Source organism: Giraffa tippelskirchi, chromosome 12, assembly GCF_054371585.1.
Source record: "Giraffa tippelskirchi isolate mGirTip1 chromosome 12, T2T-mGirTip1v1.2.pri, whole genome shotgun sequence".
NCBI lineage: Eukaryota > Metazoa > Chordata > Mammalia > Artiodactyla > Giraffidae > Giraffa > Giraffa tippelskirchi.
In genome coordinates this window covers 101083327-101111040 of record NC_137286.1, presented here as the reverse complement: position 1 = coordinate 101111040, position 27714 = coordinate 101083327, and the positions used below count along the sequence as shown (strand labels likewise).

General features: G+C 40.0%; 2 protein-coding genes across 15 annotated transcripts in view; one reads left to right on the top strand and one right to left on the bottom strand.

The window, feature by feature from the left end:
• Positions 1-865, bottom strand: part of HMGB1 (high mobility group box 1) — a 130053-nt gene extending 129188 nt beyond the window's left edge. For 3 of the 4 annotated variants that reach the window (XM_081549286.1, XM_081549287.1, XM_081549284.1), the window contains exon 1: positions 769-865. The gene's annotated coding sequence lies outside the window, so the exon portion shown is untranslated. Of the gene's footprint in view, positions 1-703 lie in introns of all 4 variants that reach the window. The other variant, XM_081549285.1, reaches the window with a different exon arrangement.
• A 130-nt stretch (positions 866-995) lies between these two features.
• Positions 996-25791, top strand: USPL1 (ubiquitin specific peptidase like 1). 11 transcript variants are annotated; one of them, XM_081549279.1, is made up of 11 exons: positions 996-1120; positions 4428-4575; positions 5111-5239; positions 7638-8283; positions 8677-8774; positions 10202-10468; positions 11438-11551; positions 14263-14392; positions 17634-17759; positions 20330-20487; positions 21899-25791. In XM_081549279.1, the coding sequence occupies exons 6-11, from the start codon at positions 10450-10452 to the stop codon at positions 23797-23799; spliced, it is 2448 nt and encodes an 815-aa protein (XP_081405405.1). In that variant the 5' UTR covers positions 996-1120; positions 4428-4575; positions 5111-5239; positions 7638-8283; positions 8677-8774; positions 10202-10449; the 3' UTR covers positions 23800-25791. The 11 variants fall into 11 exon arrangements, with proteins under 11 accessions (XP_081405405.1, XP_081405403.1, XP_081405404.1 ...); XM_081549277.1 differs by lacking the exon at positions 10202-10468 and having other exon boundaries at positions 4428-4593; XM_081549278.1 differs by lacking the exon at positions 10202-10468 and having other exon boundaries at positions 4428-4597.
• The last annotated feature ends 1923 nt before the right edge of the window (positions 25792-27714 follow it).

Below are 27714 nucleotides of genomic sequence, written 5' to 3'. Positions count from 1 at the left end.
CAAGATTCAGGATGCAAGACTCAAGAAACAGCACGCGCAGTCACGATGTCCCTGAAGCCACATGACCTTCCTACGAAAGCAGAACCTGAAAACTTACCAACTCATGGAGAACTCCCCCTTTTAAGTTACAAGGCAGGGCAGCTGACAGGTGCGCGCTAGGGACATCTCGGCCCCTGACTAGTTAAGAATGGGGTTCCCGTGCTGCGGCTACTCCCCTTACCGTGAGAAGATTTGAGAGGGAGAAAAGGAAGAGAAACACCCAGAATCCTGGTGGAAAAGGCCCTGGCCTCGCAGACAGGGGTTCAGGGAGACAGGGAGGGGCAGCTCCGTGTGTGGTGACGCTTTGTGAACAGGCTCTGTGGCAGCTCGGCTCTCACCGAGGCTTTCATGAGAGCGGACTACGGGGGCCCCGCGCCGCCCGCCCCGACGCGGAAACCTCGGCGCTGCAGGCAGGCGCCAGCCAAGAGCCCCTCCATTGCACCCTCCGCCAGCTGTGGAGGCCTTCGCTCCTCGCCCGCCCGCCCGCCGGCCCACCCAAGTCACTCAGAGCGCGTCAGCTTTCGACCCGGGCTCGCCAGGCCAAGGCGCCAGGAGACGCGCGCCGGGATCTTTCCTCAGCGTAATCCCTCCGCTGCCGGCCGCGCACTAGTTTTAATCACGCCCCACTCCCCCCCGCCTTCCCCCGCCTGGCCGCCGGCGTCACCTCCGCCACCCGAGCGCTTTCCAGCAGCTTCCAGAAACGTCGCCTCCCCAAACCCTGCCACTCACATATGGCGGGCTCTTGCAGCCACCGGCCCCGCCCCTAGTCGTCGCCGCAGCTACAACTGCGGCTGCGGCAGCTGAGCGGAAAGCCACGCCTCTCTGCGGAGGCCGACCGGAAGTGCTCCCGTCTTCCCCTTCCCTACCCGGCTTACGCCCTTTCAGGGCCCCCACGCAGAGCCGGAAGGGGAAGTGTTTCGCCGAGGACTCAAACCGGAAGCTGCTTTCCTAGCGGAGGGGCTTGGGGGGAGGAGCGGGCCGAGGAGAACGTGGGTTGAACGTCGCGCTCTGGCGTGGGAGCTTCAGTTGGAACGGGAGTTCCGAGCGACCCGGACGCGAGGAAGGGCCGAGCCGACGGCAGGTAAGGGAGAAGACGGAGTAGCTTCCTTCAGCTCCTGAAATAGGAAAAGGGGACGGAGCTGGGGTGATCCGTGGGGGTACTCCGCTGGTTGAAAGGAGGGGCTAGGCTGGAAGGGGGAAAGGCTTGTTGAGTAAGGTATTAGAATAGAGTCACAGATTCATTCGTTTGGACTCAGAGAGGTAAATGCTGAAGAGAAACCAGAGGTTTCCCCTCACCCCCCGTCATAAGGAGCGTGAATTAACGGAACCCTGCGCCTCCTCGGGTTTCCAAGGTTGGGTTTTGAAACTGACGTATCCTGGTCTGTGATTCAGGACGGCTGGCTTGGGTATCAGACAGGGCTGGGCGCCGAAAGCCAGCCCCATCCCTCGGCTTCAAGTCCGTTGTGGCCTCACCTTTGACAGCTCGCGTGCCCAGCCCGCTTCCTTGGAGGGAAAGCTTTAACGGGTGTAAGGCCTTCTTCGAGCAGTTGGATCTCTGGGTTTCCCCATTTTGCGCTGGGCTGTGACTTCAGCTTAATTGCTGCTTTCGCTAGCCCCAGGGCCAACTTGACGCTTCGTTGCTTTAACTGGGTCCATGCTGGGTTAGTACTTGACATTTGGGCTTCTGCAGCGTCAGTGGCTCACAGAAGTAATGAAAGGGGGGCGGTGCGGCTCAGAAAAAAAATGCGGACGGTGAAGTGGAGTAGACAGTAAGACTGGAAAGCCAGTGGTCTCACAGTGCGGTGGTATTTAGGTCTTAGCATTGCCCTTAGGTAACACTGAGCAACTGAACACGCACGCATGGAGCTGTTTGGACTTTACTATAATCAGACTGGAGCCATTACTTCATTTTAAGCTGAGCAGCGACGAACTCAGACTTGTTTTTCTTTAATAAAAGCATTACTTTGGCAGTGATAGGGAGTGGAGATGGAGATGAAGACAGAGGTGGGGGTTTGAGATGGAAGCCAAAGAACTGTCCGCAGAATTTGATGACTTTGACTAGAGAACCACTCAAATTTTCTAGTGTGTGTGTTTGTAAGCACAAAGGTGCCAAAGTCTAGGAGAAATACAAGCAAAAGGAGCAGGAGCAGGTAGTTTTTTGAAGGGAGGACAATGAGGGCAGTCATTCAGGGACAAATTAAGTTATAAGAACTGCCCCAGGGTTTCCTATCTAGGACCAAGTAAGTTGTATTTGAAAGACTTGAATAGCCTACCTCTGTTTTTTTTTGTTGTTTTTTTAATGAATTTTCTTTTGGGGTTTCTGCATATTCAGGATTTCAACCACCAACCTACCTGTTTTTCCATTGAAATTTTTGGGTGATAGGATCAGGAGAGCAAGTTTGAATTCTTACCGTGTTTTACTTTAGTAGAGAGAGAGAGAACCAACCAGAAAAGTTTTCTTAATCCCTCAGGCAGATGGAAATTTTCAACAAGAAAGATTTGTTCCAGATACATGGCTTACCAGCCTTTTTTTTTGAGAATACTGCAGAATGATCCAAGCTATGCTGCCTATTTCCTACATAATGTATAAAATGTACTGCTGCTGCTGCTGCTAAGTCGCTTCAGTTGTGTCCAACTCTGTGCGACCCCAAAGACGGCACCCCATCAGGCTCCCCCCGTCCCTGGGATTCTCCAGGCAAGAACACTGGAGTGGGTTGCCGTTTACTTCTCCAGTGCATGCAAGTGAAAAGTGAAAGTGAAGTCGCTCAGTCGTGTCCAACTCTTAGCGACCCCATGGATTGCAGCCTACCAGGCTCCTCTGTCCATGGGATTTTCGAGGCACGAGTACTGGAGTGGGGTGCCATTGCCTTCTCCGATAAAATGTACTAAATAATAGTTAAAATTTGCTGTGGGTCAGGTGCTAAACGTTTTACACGCATTGCATTTAATTCTTAGAATCATCTAATTTTCCAAATGCAGTTTTGAACCTAAAGCCCATGCTTTTAGCCATTCTTGAATCCTAGAAGTTTGACTCTTCCTGTTTAGTTCCTTTCTGTGAGTAGGTTATAAACAGAGCCAGCCAGAGTTAACAAATTGGTGTTGTCCCTGAGGAACTTAAAAGGAAAAAGCACCAAACTTGTTTTCTTTGGCAGTGATTCTCAGTGGACTGAATTTGGCCCCTTACCCCATCCCACCCCCCAGGTTAGCAACATCTGACAGACATTCGGCAACATCTGGAGACATGGTCACAACTGAGGGGTGGGTGTTGTTGGCATCTAGCAGTTAGAGGTCAGTGATGCTGCTGAACATCACCTTAACCCACAGGACAGTCTCCACAACAAATTGATCTGGTCTGTGATGTCTGTAATCTTGTGGTTGAGAAACCCTGCTTGTGGATGTTTCTTCAGGAATAGCAACTTGAGATCCAGTGATGCTTTTCTAAAGAGCATTTTATTTTTGGAATTATTCCTTGGCTTGAAAGCTGTGTAAACTATATTCCTCTGAAACAGAATAGCATAACTAGTTTCTAAAGTGAATCTGTGAGCCCCATTTTCCCAGGAGGTGGTTGTCATAGAATCATGGATTCTAAAATTTTGGAAAAACTTTTTTCTTGAAAGTATTCTACAACATCCCTGTGAAGTGGTGATTCACTCTGCTCAGAGTTCTCCTTTATCTAGTTTTCCTTGTATTTTAAATCTAAACTACTGTTAACAAATACTTTGCCTTACACTGAGCTCCAGTCTCATAATTTTGGCTTGACTGAATGTGATTCTATTCCAGGGGACTACACTCAAAAAACACTTGTTACATGTGTAATTTGTACTATGACAGTGTTTATATTTTTGTTCTGTTACAAATTATTTAATGTAAAATAAAGTACATTATTGTCAACTTTTAAGAAGTGGCACTATTCTCAGCTGATGATGTATTCTTGGTAGTTGAAAGCAATAAGAATGTAGGAGGTTCTTTGTCCGTGTCAGATAATAGCACAATGGATCTGGGTTTTGTAAAGTACTTTCTTAATATAATGTTTATATATTTGTTTTAAATTGTACATAGACTAAAAACTTAGGATTTCACCTCTGGTCGATATAGTTAAATAATAGCTAACTCTATTACAGGTTTTGATAAGTTTTCTTTTAAATGAGTCCACTATGAAGACTAGTTCTATTGCTGGTGTATGCCCTTTTCCCACAAATTTGCTAGATTTATAAATAAATTCAGGTATTTTGCTTTCACTTCAAAATAACAATTTTAGAATCTGTTTAATCTAGGATATATAGTTCTCAAAATATACTTAATGTATATCCATCTTCTAAAATAGCATAGCTCTTTTTCAAAGTAAATAGAATTTTTGTTTAATTGTCTATTGACTTTTTTTTTTCCAGGGTTCATTGAGAAATCCTTAGTGCTATTGACATGTTTCAAGGGACATAAATTAGCCAATGACTCGGAATGATGGATTCCCCGAAGAGTGGAAATGGTTTGCCAGTGATTGGACCAGGGGCTGATATAGGGAAATCTTCACTCCACATGGTGGGGTACTTGGGAAAAGTTAGTGCACTTATTTTTTGCCTCAGTGCAAAGTTGGGTTTTTTCCCTCCTGTTTTTGAGACTTAAATTTGGTTTTAATTTTACCAATTAATTTCTAAAAAATTGTATCTTCCACGGAAATCTTACAGTAATGGCGAAAGACTGTTTTCTGTTTACCTCTCTGTTTCATTGATAAGTGAAAGTAGAAAGAAAACATAGACCTTATGGTTTACTGTTTGAAAATATCGAACATATTTTCAGTGGTAACTGACGTTACTTTTTTTTCTTGCAAGTAAAACTAATGCTATTCTTAACACCTAATTTAATATTTAAAACTAGAATATATTCTTTTTGGAATAATAGCTGTATTTAAAGCCTGTATGCAGTTCTTTTATTTGCTGTTTTTTAAGATATCTTGCCAGGATGCTTCTCGGTGAAAATTATAAAAAAATTTTCTGGTTACTTTTCCATTTAACTTTTTGTAATTTGATAAAATCTGTGAGTGTCTCTATTTTAATTTACTTTTTTTCTCTTTTAGAATTATGATTCAGCTAAAGTCCTGTCAGATGGGTATTGCCCTGCTTGTAGAGCGAAGGGAAAGTTAAAAGCCTTAAAGACTTACCGAATTAGTTTTCAAGAATCTATCTTTTTGTGTGAGGATCTGCAGGTAAAGTATTAATCTCAGATGGTATCAAAGTTTTAGCCTTTTGCTTTTTTCTTCACTGTTTAAATTTGTGCTCATTTTATAGTTTTTAGATATATGTTTTTAACATGTAGATAATCAAAATCTCTAGATCTGTCTGGTATGCAATTTTAAATATTCTCTGTTATTTTTCTACTCAGTTTCCTGCGTTATTACATGAAGATGTTAGACTTGTTAGAGGAGGGAATATATTTCAAGATTTTTTTTAAACCTCATGGAGGTCTTTTAGATGTTGTCACTCTCGTCTGTTGGTTTATTAACTTTGGGACTCACTGAGAAAGTTATTAAGCTCTAAATATTATGTACTTAAGAACTCTAGAACTTCTTCATCTTGCAAAACTGAAATACTGTACCCGTTAAATAACAACTGCCCGTAGCCCTGGCAGCTACCTTTCTAATTTGTCTATGAATGTGACTATATCTAGGTACCTCATATAAGTGGACTCATAAAGTATTTATCTTTTTGTGATTTTGCTTAGTGTAATGACCTCAAAGTTTATCCATATTGTACAATATGACAGGAGTTCCCTTTTTTAAGGCTGCATAACATTCTATTGTGTTAATATGTATATACCACATTTTGTTTATCCACTTGTTTGTACATGGACATTTGGTTTGCTTCTACTTCTTGGCTATTGTGAATAATGCTGCAGTGAGTATGGGTGTACAAATATCTCTGCAAGGTCTTGCTTTTAATTTTTTTGGACAACTGTTTGAATACAAAATTACTGCTATTGATTTTAAAGTGTTTTATGTCATCTGACATGTGGTAGGATTAAGGAAGTAATCTCAGGGTATAAAAGTTGAGGATCAAGTTGTTAGTTAATGGTGACTGCACAACTAGTTAGTAATGGAAAAATGAAGAACTTGTCCTGTTAAAGAATTTCTAAATAAGTGCAATATTAGGAATATAGTGTTCACTTGTATAGAAGATGCTGTATTTTAAAATGGAGGATTTAGTGCATTTCAGGCTTCCTGCATAGCTCAGTCAGTAAAGCATCTGCCTGCAGTGTAGGAGACCTGGGTTCAAGTCCTGGGTCAGGAAGTTCCCCTGGAGAAGGAAATGGCAATCCACTCCAGTATTCTTGCCTGGAGAATCCCATGGATGAAGGAACCTGGCAGGCTACAGTTAATGGGATTGCAAGAGTCGGACATCTTTCTTTCTTTCTTTTTTTTCTTCCTTTCTTAGTGCATTTCAGTTAGTTGTTGCTGTAAAATGAACCATCTCAAAACTTAATGACAAAGTGACTTAATGGCTTCACTTATGATTCTGTGGGTTGTCAAGGCAGTTCTTACACTTCCCATTTTGTTGGCTGGTACAGCTAAAATGCCTGTGTGGCAGGCTGTGGATGCCAGCTCCCAAGGAACTCAACTTAGGTAGTCAGCCAGGATCTCACTTCTTTTCCACAAGGGTCTCTCCATAAGGCTGATTGGGATCCTTAGAGTGCAATAGCTGGAACTAAGAAAGTGTCTTCCAGAAAGAGGGCTGCAAGAGGGCAGGTCCAGTCAGCCAGTGCTTCAGGCCTCTGTGTGCATCCTGGTTGTTCATGTCCCATCACAGCTAGTCACATGGCCAAGCCCGAGGCTGTGGCAGGGGGCTGACTCTATAAGGGCCTGACTACCTGGCAATATACTTCTTTAGTTCACTAGAGGCCACTAAGGTGGCCATCTACCATACCTGTATAGAAGAAGGCATGTTTTAAGTGAAGGCACACAGGATGTAGATTTCTTGCATCTGTCGTATAGAATGTTTTGCTGGTGTTCAAGCTTAGGGAAAATTTGTTGGTTATTTTAGTGATCTGTTTACACTTTTGTTATTTGGCTGAAATTGTGTTCATGCATGGCGAAGTCATTAAAATTCAGCCAGTTTGATTCTGAGACCCAGTGTGGTTGTAAAATTGATCCACTGATGTGTTCTTGGGTTAATACTCAGTTTCAAAACTATGAAACATAGACATTATTCTTTGCAACTTTTTTACGTGAAACTACTTTTCTAGTTTTTAATGCCACGCAGTATACCTATCCCCAAAAGAAAAGTACACTCATCATAAAATTTTAGATTTTTTAATTCATTCAACATTGGATTCTTTGTTAAAACAAAAATATGTATGTTTTCCTTGTTAGCTTACCCTGGTGTAGCTTAGATTAAACCCTTGACTATTCAAATTAACTAGGAAAAAATTACTCTTTTGGGGACTAAATTTTTGATTAATTGTATATCCTTGTTCCTTCAAATTTAGATTGATAATATTATATACCCTCTCATATCAAATTAATGTTAACATTTTATACATATTTTTCATGACATAGAAGTGGTAAAGTAAAGCTTGAGCTTATTTAAATTTTTATTTTTTCTTTCTAGTGCATCTATCCTTTGGGCTCTAAATCACTTAATAACTTAATTTCTCCTGGTTTGGAAGATTGTCACACTCCAAATAAGCCTCAAAAAAGAAAGATCTTGGAAGCCAACTGTGAAGATTCACCTCTTTTAGCCGGTTCCAAAAAGACTAAAAATCATCGAGGCATTGACAGTGAACAAGTTTTGAACAGTAACCATAATGGGGGCGAATATGATGGAACCTCGCCAGGCTTACCTGGTTCACTGTACAGTGGACAGCAGAATCCAGTTAGGACAGCTGATTCCTGGGACCAGAATGAAGCTTTGGAAGCTGATACTGTTGACATGGCTCCTGAGGAAGATGCTATGGTGGTTGATGTTTCTGGAACTGAAGGGACTCTCTCTCAAAATGAAAGATGCACATCTGAACTGGAAAAGCCACTGGAGAGCAAACATACCTCGTTTTGCCAGACTTCATGTGTCCAGTGGAAAAATGCACATGCTCTGTGTTGGTTAGACTGTATCCTGTCAGTACTGGTGCACTTGGAAGGGCTGAAAAGCACTGTGACTGACTTGTGCTCTAAAGAGGAGTCCATGTTCGGACAGTTGTTTACCAGGTATAATCAAGCCAATAAGCTTCTGCACACCAGTCAGCTGGATGGAGTTAAAGGTTAGTAATAACATTTTATTTCTCTTTAATTTTTAGAGAGACTAATGTTGAACTTGTCTCATAGCATGTGAAAAAGATGTCATTAATACTTGTTGTTCTGTGTTGAGACCTGGGAGCAGGGACCAAAGGGACCATATCATGAAGCTTGAGATAATACCAGTTGTGTTATTATGACTGCCCAAAAGGCAGTCTTTTTTCAAAAACTAAAGAGTAAAGAGTCTGTGGCTATATCTTATCAGTAAATGGTGGTCGACATAGAGTCTATCAAAGTAAAACTAAGTTTTTGAGTTGCTGTAAAGTGGAATAAAGAAGTAAATAGATCACCCATAATCCCACAACTCTCCAAAAATCACTTCACAGTGAGGGATATATTTTTATTTTTTCATGAAATAGGATACCCAGGAACCACCTCCAACCCAAGATAAAATATTTGCAATGATTTACATCTACCTATGTGTTCCTCCCCATGCCATCCTCTACTCCCCCTGAAGGTAATCATTATCCTAAAATTTGTTTTATCATTTCTTCTTTTTAATTAGTTTTTCGTACATATATATGGCTAAGTAATGTATTGCCGAATTTAATGTCTTGAACTTTATAAAAAAAGATATACAGTATATTTTTTCTGGGACCTTATTTTTCCTGTAAAGATATATCTGTAAAGCTGCTTGTATTTGTGGCTCACTGATTTTAATTGCTATGTAATATTTCCAGTTTGTAAGTATAGCAGTGCATTTATTCATCTATCATTGGGTTGATTCTTGCCATCATAAATACTGCTGCCGTGACTGTTTTTAGGCCAATCTCTCGGGGCCCAAGAGTTTCCTTTGGATCTATCTTAGGATAGACTCTTGAGTTCACACACACTGGATAAAGGCTGATGGTTTTCCAGAGTGGTTGTACCAGAGTCTACTCCCATTAGCAATGTAGATGAGGTCTTCCTCATCCATATTTCCTCCCTTGGCTATTTTCACACTTGGAGATTTTTGCTATTTGAATGATATAAAATGGTCCTGATTTGCTTTTCCCCAATTTAAAAAGGTTGAACAGCTCTTCCTATATAGGTTGACCCTCTGTTCCCTCTGTGAAGCCTATTTGTGTCTTATACCTGTTTGTTCTGTTGTCATGTGCTTATTGATTTGAGCTTTTATATGTCCTTGTTGCTCTATTTATTTATGTCAGATAGCTTGCTACATCTCCCAGTTTGCATCTTGTGCTTTTGCTTTTTTAAAGATGTCTTTTGATGTACAGAAATCATTCATCTTTGTTTTTGTAGCTAGTAATGTTTGTGGCTTTAAAAAGAAATGTTTCCTTTGTCCAGGATGAGAAAGTCATTCACCTGTGTTTTCACTGAGACATCACAGAGCTTTGCTTTTTACGTTGAAATTCTTAATTCAGTGGGAGGTAATTGGGTATGGTGTGTGGTAAGGGTTAATTTTTTTTCCCATTGCATAGCCAGTTTTTCTAGCTCCACCTTTTTCCTCAAGTGATCTGCCATGCCCCTTTTGTCATATTACAGTCTGTGTAAGCAGTTCGTTAGCACTCAGTTTTGTTCTCTTAGTCACTTTGCCTCTGCACCAGTACCACACTATGTTAATTGTTAGGGCTTTTTAGGTCTTGCTATCCTCATCTTTACTCAACTTGACTTTGATCTTGCAATCTTTTATATAAATCTTATACATTGTTTCCCCATCCTTGAATTTTTCCTCCGCTGTACGAGTGTCAGGCTGTTTTAATTATTATGGCCTTTTGGGTCTTGGTATCTGGTAGGGGAGAATCCTTTCTTTTATGCAGTTTGACTTTGTTTATTCAGTATTTTATTAATTTTTTACAAGATAATTGTTGCTTTTATAATATAGTTGTAATTACATTTGTTCCAGCTGCATTACTGTTGATTGTAAGTTTTCTTTTTTTCCAGTGTGATCTGATACCAGAAATTCTGATCAGTGCTCACTTCATATTACAGGAGACTCCAGATGTTCTCATAGTGAAACACACAAGCAGTGTGTGATCAGGCTATATGAATTATTTACTTGTAAGAGATTTGAGTGAAAAGATCTAGTAGGCTGAGTAATTAGAGTCAGGTGCATATGGAGGCTTTTACTCAAAACAATTTTGTTAATCTTAGTTTTCTGTCAGTAATTTTGAGGACTTTTGCCCTAAAGCATGTCAAAAACATGGACAGGTATGTGCCCAAAGATGTTCATGATAATAGTGTTTATAATAGTAAAAAAAAAAAAGAGTAAAATCTTAAATGTCCAGCAATAGGGAATGGCCAATAAAACTATGGTTCAGTTGGAATGTAATAACTAGCCTGCAAAGTTTTTAATGAAGCACATTTGTGTAAAAAAAGCAGAATGTGGAATTGTACAAAATGCGATGATGTCAATGAAGACCCCTTCATGCCCTCCTTCCTTCCCCTCCCCCAAAAAAAGATGTAGAAGGAGGGAAACATACTAAATGTTTGTTTGGGAAGTAATCACAATATTAAGACTCCTTATAAATTTATCTGTTCCTGTGATCTAGTTAAGTTCAGTAAAAGTTGTACAGAGAAGATTAACTGATTAGAAGTTGTTTTAGCATAAGGAACAATCGCATTGAAAGAAACGGCCTCAGATGTTTCAGAGATTGGCAGAATATTAATGTGTAGCTCTTTAGCTAGGCCTGTGATTATTTGGGTGAGATTTTATTCGGGCAGAATGATGTTGTGCCAGACAGTCAGTACTAACGATATTGTGCCATTAAAAAAGACTGAGGGAATGTATGGTATATTATGGGACTTCACTGGTGGCTCAGATAGTAAAGCATCTGCCTGCAATGCATGAGACCCTGGGTTCAATCCCTTAGTCGGGAAGATCCCCTGGAGAAGGAATTGGCTACCCACTCCAGTATTCTTGCCTAGAGAATCCCATGGACACACCTTGGTGGGCTGCAGTCCATGGGGTCACAAAGAGTCAGACACAAGTGAGTTGACGAAGCACATACACACATGATATACTACAAAGAGAAGAATAATTAAGGAATTTTGTAGTTTTCCATTTTGTCTCTGGAAAATTTGTTGACTGATAAACTTTCGTTTTTGATAATGTGTTAATTGCCTATAGAAAGATGTAGGTTGATGAGAAATCAATAATGTTCTATATTTTATTGTTAGATGGAGATTGTATAAAGCTTCCTTCAGAAATATTTGCAAAGATAGAGACCTGTCTGAATGAAGTCAGAGATGAAATTTTTATTAGACTTCAACCTCAGCTTAGATGTACATTAGGTAAGTAATTCGTGGAATTTAACTGTATTACTCATCTACTGTAAAGACATACTTACATCATAAGGAAATATCATACTGTTTTATTACTTGGGATGATCAGATTCTTGGAAGGGAGAATCTGGGTAGAAACGTATCACTGGTTAAATCATTCAGGGATGGAGTTGTTTTATATAAATATGCACGCGTGTGTTCCATCCCTTCAGAGTGGATGCATTTCTCAGAGCCAGGTCAGCACTTAGGGGTTACACCATTGGCTGCTTTCCCTGTCCTTCACCCTAGTAGACTGCTACAGCCACTCATCTGTTGGATGGAGACTCATCCTACAGGAGCCTTGTCCATAAGATCTCCAGAGTGTAGACCGAGGGGCTCCTGTGTTGCATTTTGCGGCTATCAGTTCCCGCCTAGAGTGAACTGAGATGTTTTATTCAGGTTCCCTACTCCAGTTCCCAGTTTTAAAGAGTGGTTTCTTCCCCAGTCTGAATCACCACCCTGCTTATCCCTGCTCATTATAAATATTTGGAAGATCGTGTCTTGCTCTACTGCTGCCTTGGATGTGGATATCTGTGTACAGAGAAGGGATGTCTGAAAATTGTGCACTCATAGCAGTTGGGCAGGCATGTAGCTCTTCCTGTACAGGAGCATCCTCTCATTGTGTCTGTGCTACTCAGTCAGCAGTGAGAGGGGCCATGTTAGTGCTTAAGGCTTACTAATGAAACCTAACACTTGCTTCTGGGAGCACCTTGGAATCTTACAATGTGTGTGTCCTCATTCTGAATATTAACATGTATTCTAAACCACTGAAGAAAGAGAAGTAGAATCCTACTGGCTTGGAATGTTGGTTACATTTTTAAGATCAGCCAGACACTTACTCATTTTCATTACTGTTTTTAAAAAACATTGTAAGCTATCCTCTCTGCTCTCCCTCCTCATAGTTTAAGAAATATTACAACTAATGCCCTTTTTGTACTCCTTCCCAATTATTCCTTACCTCACCACAAATGTAACTGCTGTCTTGAATTTGATATTTCTTTTCCTTCATTGTGTGTATATATATATATATATTTTTTTTTTTTTAAGGAAAAAGCATGTATTTTATGGTGTCTACTTATTTATGTAAATGTAGAGAGTAATTTAGTCTTTGAGTGTTGTGTACCAGTGTCAGGAAAGACAGACCAATACAACAGAATAGAAAGTCCAGATCCAAACCCGCCTGCCCCCCCCCAACCCCACCCCCATTTGGTTTCTTCCTAATGGTGATGGTTGGTTCCTGATTGGGGGGGGGGGGGTGTGGGTGGGATCAGAGCCCTTCTTCACAGCACAATTAGAAAGAAACTTCCAGTATTCACATATTTAAAGACCTAAACATGAAAAGCAGAGTTGTAAAACTTTGGAAGAAAATATAGGTCACTATTTCACTAGAGATTTGTGACTGCAGTTACAGCAAAGTTTAAAACCTCTGTGTAAAGATAGAACAAAGAATTAATATCCAGGATATCTTATGAAGAATTCTTGTACATCAGTTTAAAAAAAAAAATAGAAAAAACCTGATAGAAAAGTGGCCAGACAAATTAATGAGCCAGTAACAGAAGAGGAAACCTGAATAGCTAGACAGCAAGGAGTCACTGAAAAGTTTGCATCCTCATGAACAAGATACTTTAGGGAAATATGCAAACTAGGTGCAGATGGTCTCCATCTTTCAGTGGTCCAACTTTTGATTTTTTTTTTCAGTTTACAATGGTGTTAAAGCGATAAATGCAATCAGTAGAAACTGTGCTTTGAGTTTTGAATTGTGATCTTTTCCTAGTGATAAGCCCTGTGATACTCACTTGTGATGCTGGGCAGTAGGAGTGAGCTGCAGCTCCCAGCTAGCCATGTGATCACAAGGGTAAACAACCAATATGCTTACAACCATTCTGGATCCAGACCAGCATCCTGCTTTTCACTTTCAGTATAGTGTTCAATAAAGTACATGAGATATCCAGTACTTTACTGTAAAATAGACATTGTGTTCAGTGATTTTGCCCAATGGTAGGCTAATGTTAAGTGTTTTGAGCACGTTGAAGGTAGGTTGGGCTAAGCTTTGATATTTGGTAGGTTAGGAGGATTAAATGCCTTTTCAACTTAACGATATTTTCCACTTACGATGTAAAGGTTTATTGGAACATAACCCTGTCATGAGTTGAGGAAGATGTGTAGTTGAGCAGGAGTTGGGGTTAAGGCAGTAGAGACAGAGAAACCACTTAATTTAGACAGGAGGTTATCAAAATTAGAAATAAGCTTTGGTATTGTATGTTTCTCCAACTTGGAAATTATTATCCTACAGTGTTTCTCCAGTTATATTATTTTTAGCATCTGTACCAAACAAATCTACATATTTTTGCTTTGTTTTTATGATGCTCTAGAACTGTCACAGTTCTGAGGATTTTTTTCCCGGAGAAAAGCTTATCTGAGGAGACAGTATGAGTCTTTTGTATCTTTGTCTTAGGTATTTTCAGAAGTGTCACCAAGACAAATGAAAGATACTGTTAATTGAAATGATGGACATTTTTAGAAAGTGCTTCAAAAACTTCTCTCGCCCAACTGTGAATAACTTACTCTATCATATATACATATTCCCATATATTAATACTGTGAATATAGTGAGAAAAGATGGCAATTTGTAATTTTTTTCAGTTCATTATGAGCAATAATTTTTCTTTTTCTTCTTGAAGGTGATATGGAAAGCCCTGTGTTTGCATTTCCTCTGCTCTTAAAAATAGAACCCCACGTTGAACAGCTCTTCACATACTCTTTTTCTTGGAATTTTGAATGTTCGCACTGTGGACACAAGTATCAAAACAGGTTAGTGTTTCTATTTTCTTTAATGGATTCATTCTGTTGAAAATGTCTCCAAGTAATGAAATATGAAGAAAACTTGCTTCCACTTGTAGCATTGCTGTCTTTACCCTTGATAAAATTTCCTTTTGTATAGTGAAGTTTCTCCACCGCTAAGATTAAAAGGAAAAAGTTGAGCCCCAGTAACTGCATTATTTACTTGCTTTTTCATACTAAAAGAGTACCAAAAATAATAATAATAATAAATAAACATAAATGGTTTGACAGATTACTAGAAGGAATTTTGTTAAGTTCTTTAGTGGGAAGTGGGGACTAGTGGTGATGTAGCACAGTCCCCTACCTCCCCCACTTCCCCTGGATTCCCCACTAAGTAAGTACACCTCTTAGAATTCTTTGCAAAACCATGTGTTTTGTTTATATTAGAGACTAGGGCTTTTGTTTGCTTGTTTTCAACATTGTGGAAACTTGATTTTAGGCTCCCAGAGTCTGGCAGCAGATCTCAGAGGTAACTTATGCTCTCCCATTCCTTCCCTTAGTCCTAGGAAAGACCAGCCACCACCAGAATCCTTCTACACGTGAACTGTCTCAGCCATGCTTTCTACTTCCCTGCTGCCTCTAGGTGAGGATTAGAAAGATCACGATTGTTGTACATGACCCTGAGATTGGTACTCAGGACGAAACATGGAGAAGAAAAAAGCTGCAAAGTTATTTTGCTTCCAAACACCTACCATATTAAAAAAAAAAAGAGAGAAATTAGGTTTTGGAAGAGGAGTCAGGGAGAGAAAATTTATCAGACATGACACCCTCGCTGTGTCCATATATGAGAAAGTCACTGGCTGGCTGGCAGTTAAAACATGACCAAGCTGGTTCTGTTGGTCATTTATTCAAACTGTTACAATAGAAGTAAATCCTTTCCTCTTTTCTTGAATTCACCTGTTAGTAAACTAGAAAATTTGGAGTCTCCAAGTTATTGAATAAACGTATATGAAAAAATACTACTTTAGATATTCATTATCTTAATTGAGACTATTTTCAGGTATTTAGGGATTAGTCAAGGAGAGCTGAGTGTGAGAGAATGCTCTAGGAAATCCAAGCTGTAGAACCAGGAAGCATTTGGTTTTTTTTTTAAATCAGTTAAGGCAAAAAGACTAGAACAGAATTCAGTTCAGTCGCTCAGTCGTATCCGACTCTTTGTGACCCTGTGGACTGCAGCACACCAGGCTTCCCTGTCCATCAGGGAACAGAGTAAGACTTAGCATTTCACTCATACCTAGGACTTAAGTAACTTTGTGTGAGTATTAGAACAAACATCTGCTTCTAGGTCTTCTGGCATTGAGTTGTATAAATTATCTGACTTTCTCCTCATTTGACATGTGTGGAAACTGAAACTTGAAAGGGGTTAAATTGATGCCTGAGGTGACAGACTAGTAAGTGGAACAACTCAGGCTTAGGTTTTCTGTTCCCTCAGACTTTCCTGCTCACTAAGGTATGCTGCCTCATCTCTACCTGGGTCTTAAATAATATAAATAACAGATACAAGCCTGAAGATGACAGTCAACTTGATAGCTTTTCCAGAATCTGTATCTGTTGTTTGACAGCTTTTCACTGAGCATATTCTCTGTGCCAGGAACTCAGCAGAAATCATCTTTATTCTGGCCAAATTCAGATAGTTAGTTAGGGAAGTAACATGGAAACATAACAGAGGGCCAGTGTCTTAGCAGTTATTTTGATCTGTTGGCTTTGAATACAGAGTGAAAAGTGCATTTTGGAGCCGTATAGAAAAACTCTTGAGAGCTCAAGGGAAAGAATCCACCAACCACTTGCCCCCCCCCCTTTTTTTTTCCTTAAAGTTTTTTGTTCTAAAAGTAAAAGTAGTTAGAAGGGAAAAGCTTAAAATGAAGTGGCATTTCATTGAAACTTACTTGCACTTAATCTGGTGGAAAAATATCAGCAAACTCTTTCATTTGTGTGCTGCTGTTTTTAGTGCTAGTTTAAGAGCTTTTGACTTGATTTAGAAGATAGTTTCTGCAGGCAGTTAAAGACCCTGGAGTTGGGTTCCCTGAGCACATTTCATGTTTGTCAGATTTATCATCTGATGTGTCTCATTTTCCTGATCTGTAAAATGGGGATGAAAAGAGCACCTGCCACAGAGATGTTTTGGTAGATGAGTGTTTAGCTCAGTGCCTTATATGTAGTACGTGCTCAGGAATGTGAGATGTCATGTGGAGCATTAAAGCTTATTTGCTGAGACAAACTCCCTTTTATTAATGAAAAATAGGAGCCTTTACTTAATATTTATCTTTGGAAACAGAATGTAGCAGAAATAACAGTCAATGCATTTGTTGATACCTTTATGTGGCTTTGCCTTTAAAATGTTAGCTTCCCTGAGAATTGATCTATTTGTAACAGCCTGTGGTTACCTCACACATAAGTTACCGGTATTTGTTGTTATTTATAAAAGAAGGTGGTGTCTCTTAGATAATAAATAATTGCTTTTTTAAAGATACTGTTAATCGAGTTGAATTGTAGTATACATCTGTAAAGATCATGTTTGCAGATGCTGTTGCTATCAGATATTCAGGCTTAAGTGCAAAATTTAGAACTTGTATAAACTGTGAAAACCATATTTTTTTCACAACTGATATTCTTATATTTTAAGGATCAAGATAATTAAGTTGTTGCTATTCCCAAATATATGTTTTTGTAAGTGCCCCTTTTCGTTTTTGGTTGTTAGTAATGGATAGCCAGATGGTGAATTTTTTGAATAAGGATGAACTCTTAATATATTTGAAAGCCTTAAAGCAGTGGTCCTTCACTCGGGGCTCTTTCTTGCCCCGTGGGACATTTGGCAGTGTCTGGAGATAGCTAGTTGCTACAGCTGGAGGCTGTTACAGCCTCTCTTGTGTAGAGAGGCCAGGAATGAGGCCCAACATCCTCCAGTGCACAGGTCAGTGCCCTCCAGCAAAGAATAACCCAGTGCAAAATATATAGCAGCGGTATTGCCCTTGAGAAACCCTGCCTTTAACATTTTCATCTCATAGCTGAGAAACTATAGATAATTAATGTGGAGAGTCCTTACAGAGAACTTTACTAGGGTAGGGTTAGGAAGGAACATTGACATACATTTGCAGGAATAGGAAAGTATGAATAAACAAATAAAGGAAAGTGCCTTCTGTTTTAGACATCGATTTAAGGTAACATGAATGAATTTAACCTAATCAAAATTATGTTTTTTTTTTTTTAATAGATGTATGAAGAATCTGGTCACCTTTACAAATGTCATCCCTGAGTGGCACCCACTTAAGGCTGCCCATTTTGGTCCGTGTAACAGTTGCAACAATAAGTCACAAATAAGAAAAATGATATTAGAAAAGTGAGTTTAAATTGCCTTACTATTTTTAGAACAAAGTGAGTGTGGATTTACTTTTTTTTTTTCCAGTGTGTAGTATTGAAAGTGATGACTGCAACCTGCTTTTCAGAAGTTTGAGTTAACATAGGTCTATGAATTGCCAAAGTGCTTCTCTCTGTCAGGAGCTCTGGTAAGCTGTTCAGGTGACACACCACTGCAGAGCTGACTTAGGGTAATTGTCTGACCCCACACCTACTATCTCTCCTCCTTTTTTTCTTTGTCTTCTCTCTCTTTTTAAGTTTATTGAACTTCCATTTTCCTCACCTCTGTCAAGTGCCTGGAGTCATTAGAATTCTGGGATTTCCTTAACCTGATTTCAAGAACTGCTGCTGCTGCTAAGTCGCTTCAGTCGTGTCCGACTCTGTGTGACCCCATAGACGGCAGCCCACCAGGCTCCGCCATCCCTGGGATTCTCCAGGCAAGAATACTGGAGTGGGTTGCCATTTTCTTCTCCAGTGCATGAAAGGGAAAAGTGAAAGTGAAGTCGCTCAGTCGTGTCCGACTCTTAGCTACCCCATGGACTGTAGCCTGCCAGGCTTCTCCGTCCATGGGATTTTCCAGGCAAGAGTACTAGAGTGGGGTGCCATTGCCTTCTCCGATTTCAAGAACTAAGATGGTTCAAAATGAGCCATAGGCTCATCTCTCTGAGTTTCCATCTTCTCCCAGACCTCAGCATGCTAATTCTTCATCCTTCCGTAAGCTTTCTGCTGCCCTTGAGCAGATGTGTCTTCATTATATATCACCAACTCTTCTGTTTTTCCTCAGTGGGTGGACTGATCAGAATTATCTTTTTTAGTGTTATCAGAAGCCCCATCTCTGTAAAAACTTACAGGTCAGTTCCACATTAGGCAGTTTCTCTCTCTTTTTTGTTAATACACTCACACACATGTACCTCCTCTGTAACTTTGTCCCTACCTAGAGGACATGTTTTGAAGTTTCATTTGATGTAGTAAAGAACCAGTGACATTAACCTTCTCTTCCCTTTTTCCAGTGGCCTTGGATGTGCCAAGAAACCCCTCAGAACCTTTCCTAAAGGTTTTGTTTTCATCCAAGTAACAAAATCTCAGTTAATCTACTAGTGCCAAGACCTAAAAGGAGAAAAGAACAGTGCCCCTCCTAGTCCATCTCCAGGCATGTGCTTTAAACCTTCAAGGTAGCATTCACTTTGACATTTCAGTACAGTGTACCTTTGCCACCTTTACACAGTCTTCTCCTTTTAAAATAGTTGAGGACTGGGGCTCTCACACCATCACCTGGGCCCCACCTATGTTTAACTTCTCCCTGTCCTTCCAATATGACTGCATTTTTTGGTTAAATCAGTACTTCATTGTTTATAATGAGTATACATACATCCCTTCTCCTGCCAAGGAGTATATGCGGTTATGTTTCATCTCTTTCATAGCTCTTTATTTTTCCTGGAGTTATTGATTGCCTGTGTTTTCATTTGCTTTGTTATATATGCATTGTGAATTTTCTCCAAATTCTTCAAATGCCCATTAAATGCCTGTTGACATTCAAATGCTTCACAGTGTTTAAGTTCTCCTCCTCACTTTTGGCGTCGCAGATCAGTATGTGGCAAAAACCAGAGTTTATTGATATAGACAGTTTTGTAGTACTTTTTATTTATAGGTACGTAAAGACTGGATTATTCTCTTAATAGAAAGATTGACAAGGGATAATTTATAAATAAATTATCCCTTGTCAGTTTGGATAATTACATTTTTGGATACTGATTCAAGTTTATTTCAGAATAAATGTTGATAAGCTAAGTAAGTTTGACATCTGTTTAAATATTGGGAAAAGAGATATTCAACCTTTTTTTGTAAATCCTGAAAGTTCCATTAAATTCAGTTATTTGAGGCCTATTTTGGGTTCTGTTCTCTGGTTTGTCATGTTACTGTAATGTGTTTTTGAAATTACAGATGTTTGAGATTTATAGTAAATCAACCAGTATGTTATCTTTTCTACTTCCTTAGAAATAAACTTTTTGTAAGTAGAATTTTAACGTGATGGCTCTGTCTACTTCCTGAGAAAACAGAGAAATAGGCCAAATTATTAGCTTGTTTGATTTTTTAAAATGTTTATTTGAATATCTTAGGTTTGTGATTTTGTTTCACATATTACCTGTCCCATCTAACAAAAAAGCAGTTAATTTGGGCGCTTGGTGCCAAAGAAAATTCTCAAAGGTCTAGATTTTTTTCTTTTGATTCTGTGAAGTAGTTTTCAAGAGATCTTCTGTAAGCCAAAGCAGTGTTGCGGCTTACAGGGCAAGTTTTGTTTAACGGCCTATGTTAGAGCTTTACTGCATGATGCCTCCAACTGTCAGTGACACCATTCTGAGAAGGGTGTACCGTTACACACGTCTTCGAGTGAGTTCTCCATTTCTAATTAAGGCACACATCTGGAGGTTCTCAAGAAAAAGCAGTGCAATTGGCCTTGGGAGTGTTATGTGTGACTCACTTCAGACCGTCTTTTGTGCAGCCAGACACGTGGCATCACATTCATTTGACTTCTCTTGCCTTTCTCCCCTACAGAGTCTCTCTCGTATTCATGTTGCACTTTGTGGAAGGCTTACCCCATAATGACTTGCAGCACTATTCATTTCATTCTGAAGGCTGTCTTTATCAAGTAACTTCTGTAATTCAGTACCAAGAAAATAATCATTTTATAACATGGATTTTAGATGCTGATGGTAAGTGCTTAAACGTTTTTCTTTTATGATAATAGGCATGGAGACTGAACTCTAGCTTCTTGTTCTTTTAAGACAAACAATGCCTTGACATTCTTTTCTCTCTTCTCGTCCTTGCCTGTTACAACCCCGCCCCTCTCCTCTACCCCATCACCCTGCTTTAGAATCACTCCTCATGGCTGTCTTTGCTTGTTTATATCAGCATGTTTATGAGTATACACATGCATATGCATATTGCTTTTTTAAACAGAGATTGAGGTGAGAGTCTACTGTTGGTTTATAGTTTGCTGTTTTTCACCAATGTTCTTCCTGGGGATAGTTTGGATACATATCACAATATGCTTATAAAAGCACTTTGCAAATGGAAACTCATAAATATAGATATTACCTTCAAGTTTTACCCTACTTCAGAATTTAGGGGAGGATTAGTTCTCAATAACTTAAAAAAACTTTGAAAAACATTTTAGTTTTCTAATTGCACTCTAGAGAATGAAAAATCCTCTTCAGAGATAAGAGGTTAGGTGTTTTCCAGCTTTGACAAATATATAAAAATTGTATGGTTAGTTTATAAAAAATGTCCTGGCTCTTCTCTAGAGCAGTGAATCAGTCTCTGAGGGTTCAGCCCAAATAGTAATCAGATGGTTCTAACATACGTGTGTGGTGGAGATCCACTGACCTAGGCAAAGAAAATATTCTCAACGTTTTAATGGGTATAGCATAAGAAGTAGTGGGTTCAGATTGTTTATAAGACTGTATCAACATAAACTTAGGAGTAGTGGGTTCAGATTGTTTATAAGACTGTATCAACATAAACTTACTTAGCAGATAGTTTTGTTTGGGATTTTTTGGTGTTTTAGAGGGGTATTTAATGCCTTTCCTTGTCATTGATCATCTCATCCCTACTTGACAAATGAGAAAACAGGAGCTCAGAAATAAGAGCAGACACCCAAAAACCTAAGCTTTTATTTTTTTCCTAACCAGCCCCCACCAATAAAATAATCAGATTAAATGTTGGTACTTGAGGTAACAAGCTTTGTTTATCATGAAAATTCATATATATGAAAAACTTAATCTATTTTTTGATATTGTTAGATATATCAGGTGATACTGCACTGTCAATTCCAGAAGTTAAAGATACTTCTGTCTTGATTTTTATGAGCATTTTAGAAAAGAGTAAACACTGCCTCAGTTTTTCACATTTCTGAATGTTAGTCCATAACTTTTGTTATCCAAATTCAAGGACTTGACATTCGGCAGAGAAAAATGGTGACATAAGGATAAGGCCATGTTTTCAAGTTCTCTTTTGGTGGGTATTCAGTGATAATAGCAGTTAAAAAGGCCAGAAGAAAGTTAACCTAGGATAGTGGTCTGTTTGAATGTCTAACCTCTTTCACTTTCACTCCCCATTCCCCAGGAAGTTGGCTAGAATGTGATGACTTAAAAGGCCTGTGTTCTGAAAGGCACGAGACGTTTCAGGTTCCTGCTTCAGAGATGCATATTGTTATTTGGGAAAGAAAAACATCTCAGATGACAGATAAAGCATCTGCCTGCCATCCACTTAAAAAGACTAGTGACCAGTATGCTTTCGGCGATGAGAAACAAATGTCTCCAGCAGCATGTTCTGTAGGCGAAGCTGCCTCAGCTGAACCGTCCTCAGGAACGCACCCCACAGATGTGTCCATGGTTCCTAATACCCTCTCACAGGATGAAGCCGTAGCTCCTGGACATCATTCCCTTCCAGATCTGAAAGGTTCAGTTGACAGCAGTATCTTACCTTTGACACTTGAAGAAGTACAGTCCAACTCTGAAGGTTTTTTATTAGAACACAAACCTGTGGCAGAAAATGCAGGGGTTGTTGAAGCAAACACTTCGCAGTCACAGGAGTCACTCATAGCTTCTTTAGTGGCCCCATGCGAGGACAAGCTTACCCACAACCAGTCTATGGATTTAAGCTTTTCATCCCAACTCTTAACTATGCCATCAGTACAGGTGACTACAGAAGATACTGTAGTTACTCAGCCTGTGAATGATACTCACGCTGCTGACCTTACACAGCAAGTAAAGTCAGTAGACACTGAGGGTACAGTTGCTCTAGAGAGGAATGTTTCATTGAAACAATTTCTTGCACCAGAAACTGGGAAGTTAAATCCAGAACAACATGTTACATCTCAGGTATCTGATTGGAAGGAAAAAGAAACCACAGCATTTTCTCAAACTGTAACAGCTAAGCCATTACAGAATCCACTTCTGAAAGAGAATCAGAAGAAACCATTTGTGGGAAGTTGGGTTAAAGGCTTATTAAGCAAGGGTGTTTCTTTTATGCCATCTTGTGTGTCTTGTGTTTCAGCTCATAACAGAAACACTGTGACTGATTTGCAGCCTTCAGTTAAGGGGGCAAGTAATTTTGGTGGCTTTAAAACTAAAGGTTCCAGACAAAAGGCCAGCCAGGCCTCCAGGAAAGCTCACAGGAAGGTAGCTAAGCCGCCTCTGGTGAGTAACTCTCCTCCAAGCCATCAGTCACCAGCCAGCAGAGCTTCCCCTCCCCATGCTGATGGCACTGGTGATTCGGAAGTTTTGAAGAGATGTGAAAGCGCCTCCTGTGGCGCTAACCTCAACCACAGTTCTCACGGAGATGAAAATGGTGTTTCTTCACCAAACCATGGAGACACAATCGAGGGTCAGATTCATAAACTCCGTCTAAAACTTCTTAAAAAACTTAAGGCAAAAAAGAAGAAATTAGCTGCTCTGATGTCTTCCCCCCAAAACGGAACACTTCCAAGTGAACCTTCGGAACAGGTGTCCCATTGTGGGTCTCCAAATGACGATGAGTCAATAGAAGGCTTGCTACAAGAACTGCAGCGTCAAATTGACATTGCCGATAATAAATCAGGGTGTACCACAGCTCCTGGTGTTTCTCCATACAGTGGTCAGACGCATGAAGAAATTCTAGCAGAATTACTGTCCCCAGCCACTGTGGTTTCAACAGAGCTCTCAGAAAACGGAGAGGCTGACTTCAGGTATTTAGAAATGGGAGATAGTCACATCCCGGCACCAGTTCCCAATGAATTAAACAGTATTCCCCACAACACACATCTGAGGCAGGAGCATAATTACTGCAGCCCCACCAAGAAAAACCAGAATGAACTTCAGCCGGATTCACTCACAAATAATGCCTTCATTAGAACATTGAACTCGGAAAGTCCCATGAAGACTGATATTTTTGATGAGTTTTTTTCTGCTTCAGCGTTAAATTCGTTAGCAAATGACACATTAGACTTACCTCATTTTGATGAATATCTGTTTGAGAATTGTTGAGTGCTTTTAGCTCTTTTTAGTTTAATATTTATTACTACTCTTGGAAAAATTTACTGTATTTCTAGGTAGTGTTTGACACAATGGCCTTGTCACGAACAAAATGTAAGCTACTGAAGGTTTCACCTCTCCAGTATTCTTACCTGGAGAATCTCATGGACAGAGAAGCCTGGGGGGCTACAGTCACGGGGTTCGCAGAGAGTCGGACGTGACTGAAGCAACTTAGCAGTAGCAGCAGCATGTCCATGAAGCATGTGATCTGTTTCATGAGTTTAAATGATGATGAATGTGTTCTGCTTTTTGGCTTCATTTTGTGGTTGTAAGTGAATGAGGATTTGAAAATGTTAAAAATGAAAAGTAGTGTATAGTTTCTAGCAATTTGTACAGTTGGGTACACTAAATTTGAAATCTTAGTTTCATTGGTTGAGGAAAAACACTAGTTGATACAAACTTAAGTGACTGTGTATGGTCTGTGAACATATGACTGTTTTGCTAGTGGTGCTGTGGTCTTGGTAAGAGCCTAAGCATGTTTCTTGTACCAATAGAGTGGTAAAGAATGTAAACTTCCCCTCCAAACAATTTGTCTCCTCTTTCTATCCTTAAAAAAGATGGCAGGAAACTCATAACTACAATGTTGCATAATGTTAAGTGATCAAAAAAATGATCTATAAAAGGAAAAAGTAATGTATTTTTGTGTTGCTGTGCTAAGAAATTGTAAGTATCATCTTTCTCCCCTAAGACACTTATTTCTGTAGCCAAAGTGGAACACACCATCTAACAGTTATGTTTTGGCAGAAATAGCCAGTACATGTAAGACTTGCATATGTTGGGTTCTATTATAAATGAAATGTTAATTCATTTAAACCTCAACGTTCCTATGAGCAAAGTACTCTTATCACCTTTAACAGTTAAGGAAACACCATCAAGCTAACAAGTTGTAGAGCTGGGAATGAGGAGAGTGGTTACTACAGCAATAAGAGTTGCTGAACTTATATGTTCCACCTGTAGCTTCACTTAAACTTTGGGCGTCCAAACAGCACCTCTTGCTGTATTGATTTGAATTAGTAGCAGAGTTACTGAGGTTTAAGGGTGGTCATCTTGGGGAAAGAATACTTTGCTAGGGATGCAGATCTTCAGAATTGATTCATCAAATTTACTTCCAAACCTCCCTCCCTTCCCTTTTTTCTGATTACAAAAGTGACATGTTTATTATAAGGAAAAACTGGGAAAATACAAGAAAACATCAAGATTTCAGAGTATTCATCTTAACATTTAGTGATAATAACTACTGCAGACATTTTCGGAGAAGGCAGTGGCAACCCACTCCAGTACTCTTGCCTGGAAAATCCCATGGATGGAGGAGCCTGGTGGCGCACAGTCAGACACGACTGAAGCGAGTTAGCAGCAGCAGCAGACATTTTCATGTTTTTATGCATTTAGACATTTAAGAAATAAAAGCTTCTGTTGTACCTGTTTGTTGATGATCTGTGTTCATGTTTAATGACCACTTTTTCCCTCTTTAGTTTTTGACACCTTTCAGATAGCTACGTAATGTTACATTGTATTACCACTGTTTCATCAATTTATATTTTGAAGTGATTTGTACTGTTTTGTTATTGTTAATTATACTTATTGACAAAAATTTTCACAGATCCGGGTTTTATTTTCTGGGAGTGGAATTGCTGGGTCCAAGGATATGCACTTTTATTTTTGGTCTTTTAATAATGGCATGAGTCATTTTGCTGAATCCTCATCAGCACTAGGAAGTAGCATGGGTCAGGGGAGGGAGAACCTTGGCTGATTTTGGTTACATTTCCATGATGACTAGTGATGCTGAATATTTTCTGTAACTCTCTCAGCCATTTTGAGTGTCTTTGAGGCATTGCTTATCCATCCTTTACTTGTTATTAATTATTCAAATATTTCTAGGTTTCTGCTGAATGTCATGCATTGTTGTAAACCTCAGATACAAGGCAATAAAAAAATACAATAAAAGGAAATTCTTGCCTTTCAGTCATTTGCATTTTAAACAAGAAAGTAAATCTATAATGTTAGGTGGTAATAGGAAATAGATGTGGATGACTCTTGTTGTTTGGTAGTTCTGTAAAGTTGCCGTGAACACTGCATTAGCAGTTACTGAACCACTGCTCCTGGCGGGAATACAGTTAGGTTTCTGTGAACCTCTGCTCACAACATCATCATCATTTGATCAACAAATGATGTTTTTTGTGTTTTTCTGTTTAAAGATACCTTATGTAATAGATATTATTGCTTCACTAACGTTGAACACAGGGCCAACAGTGCTGTAGCTCATGCCTGAATGGAGCTGTCCCACACACACATTTTCTTCCATAAGGCACATCACACCTTCCTTGAGCTTGGGAACAGGAGATAGGACTTGAGCACCACACTTCAGGGCTATTTTAAACCACAAAATAACCAACAAAAAATGTCCATAAGATGTTGGGTCCATGCCAGCAGTCCTTGAAGTCTGGTCCTATCCAAGATGTCCATGAGCATGTTCAGTTCACGCCAAGTGATCTGTACCACACATGGAGGACCTTGTGGCACAGACCAGATGTTCTGCAAGGGACTCAGATTTTTCACTGCTGTGTACACATCCACAAATGACCACAAAAGCACTGCAGGTATTGATTTTTAGGGTTACAAATTTTAGCAAGTAGGCAAATTCACAAATACACAATTGATTAATGTCAGATGGTACTAAATGCTATGGAGAAAAGTGAGTTGAGTGATAGGATTATTTTAGACCAGGTGGACTTGGAGGGGGGTGACATTTGAGCAGGTCCTTCAGTGAAGTTAGGGAGTTGACCACATGACTGAACGAAGGGCATTATCCAGGAAGAACAAAAGCCCTGAGACGTGAGGGTGCTTGGCATGGTTGAGAACAGAGACGAGGCTGGTGTGAACAGTGAGCAAGGGAAGGAGAACTAGAACATCGGGTTAAAGAAGTTGGCAGAATCACGTATGGTCACGTATGGTCCCCGAGAATAACAGGAAGCCACCAGAAGTTTCCAGACAAGGGAATGACACAATCTAGTCAAGAGGTTTTAAAAGATCACTGACTACAGTTGTCAGAATATAAGTGCTAGTTTGCAACAGTCTCAGTTCAGACAGCTGTGGAGGTGATAAACAGCTGGACCTCAGTTGCATTTCAGAGGTGGAGGCAACAGATCGAGTTGATGGTTGACTGGGGGGTAGAAAGAGAATGCAAAGAGGGAGCTCAGATTTCGTTGCCTGAATACATGGGTGGTTCTGTCTGCTGAGATGGGACAGACCCAGGAAGGAAAACCTTTAAAAGAAAGAATTTGTTCAATTTTGGATGCGTTCCCTTTCCTGGGTGATAAGAAGATAGGGCTTCCTAGCGGGGAAGGCAGAACATCTGTGATTGTGGGAACTATAATCACTGATGTGCATGTCCAGGAAGTGCCCAAACTGAAGGTGTGTGCTCTGCGAGTGAGCAGCTGCACCCGGAGTTGTATCCTCAAGGCCAGGGAGCAAGATCCTCACCTTCAACCAGATGGCCCTGGACTCCCCCAAGGGCCATGGCACTGTCCTCTCTGGTCCTCTCAAGGGCGGAGAGAGGTGTACAGGCATTTTGGCAAGGCCTCAGGAACCCCTCATAGCCACACCAAACCCTAGGTATGCTCCGAGGGCTGGAAGTTCAAGCGCACCAGAGGCCAACGGTGGCTACAAGAACTAACCAACCCCTGACTCTACTTTGCTTTTAAAAGATTTTGGATGCTAAAAAAAAATAAAATTGGATGCATTAAGTGTAAGATCCCTATTAGACTTCCAAGTGGGGAGAATAGGAAAGTGGATCTATAGCACTGGGGCTCGAGAGGGGACCACTGGAGATACCCATCTAGGAATGATGAGTGCACGGAGCCTATTTTG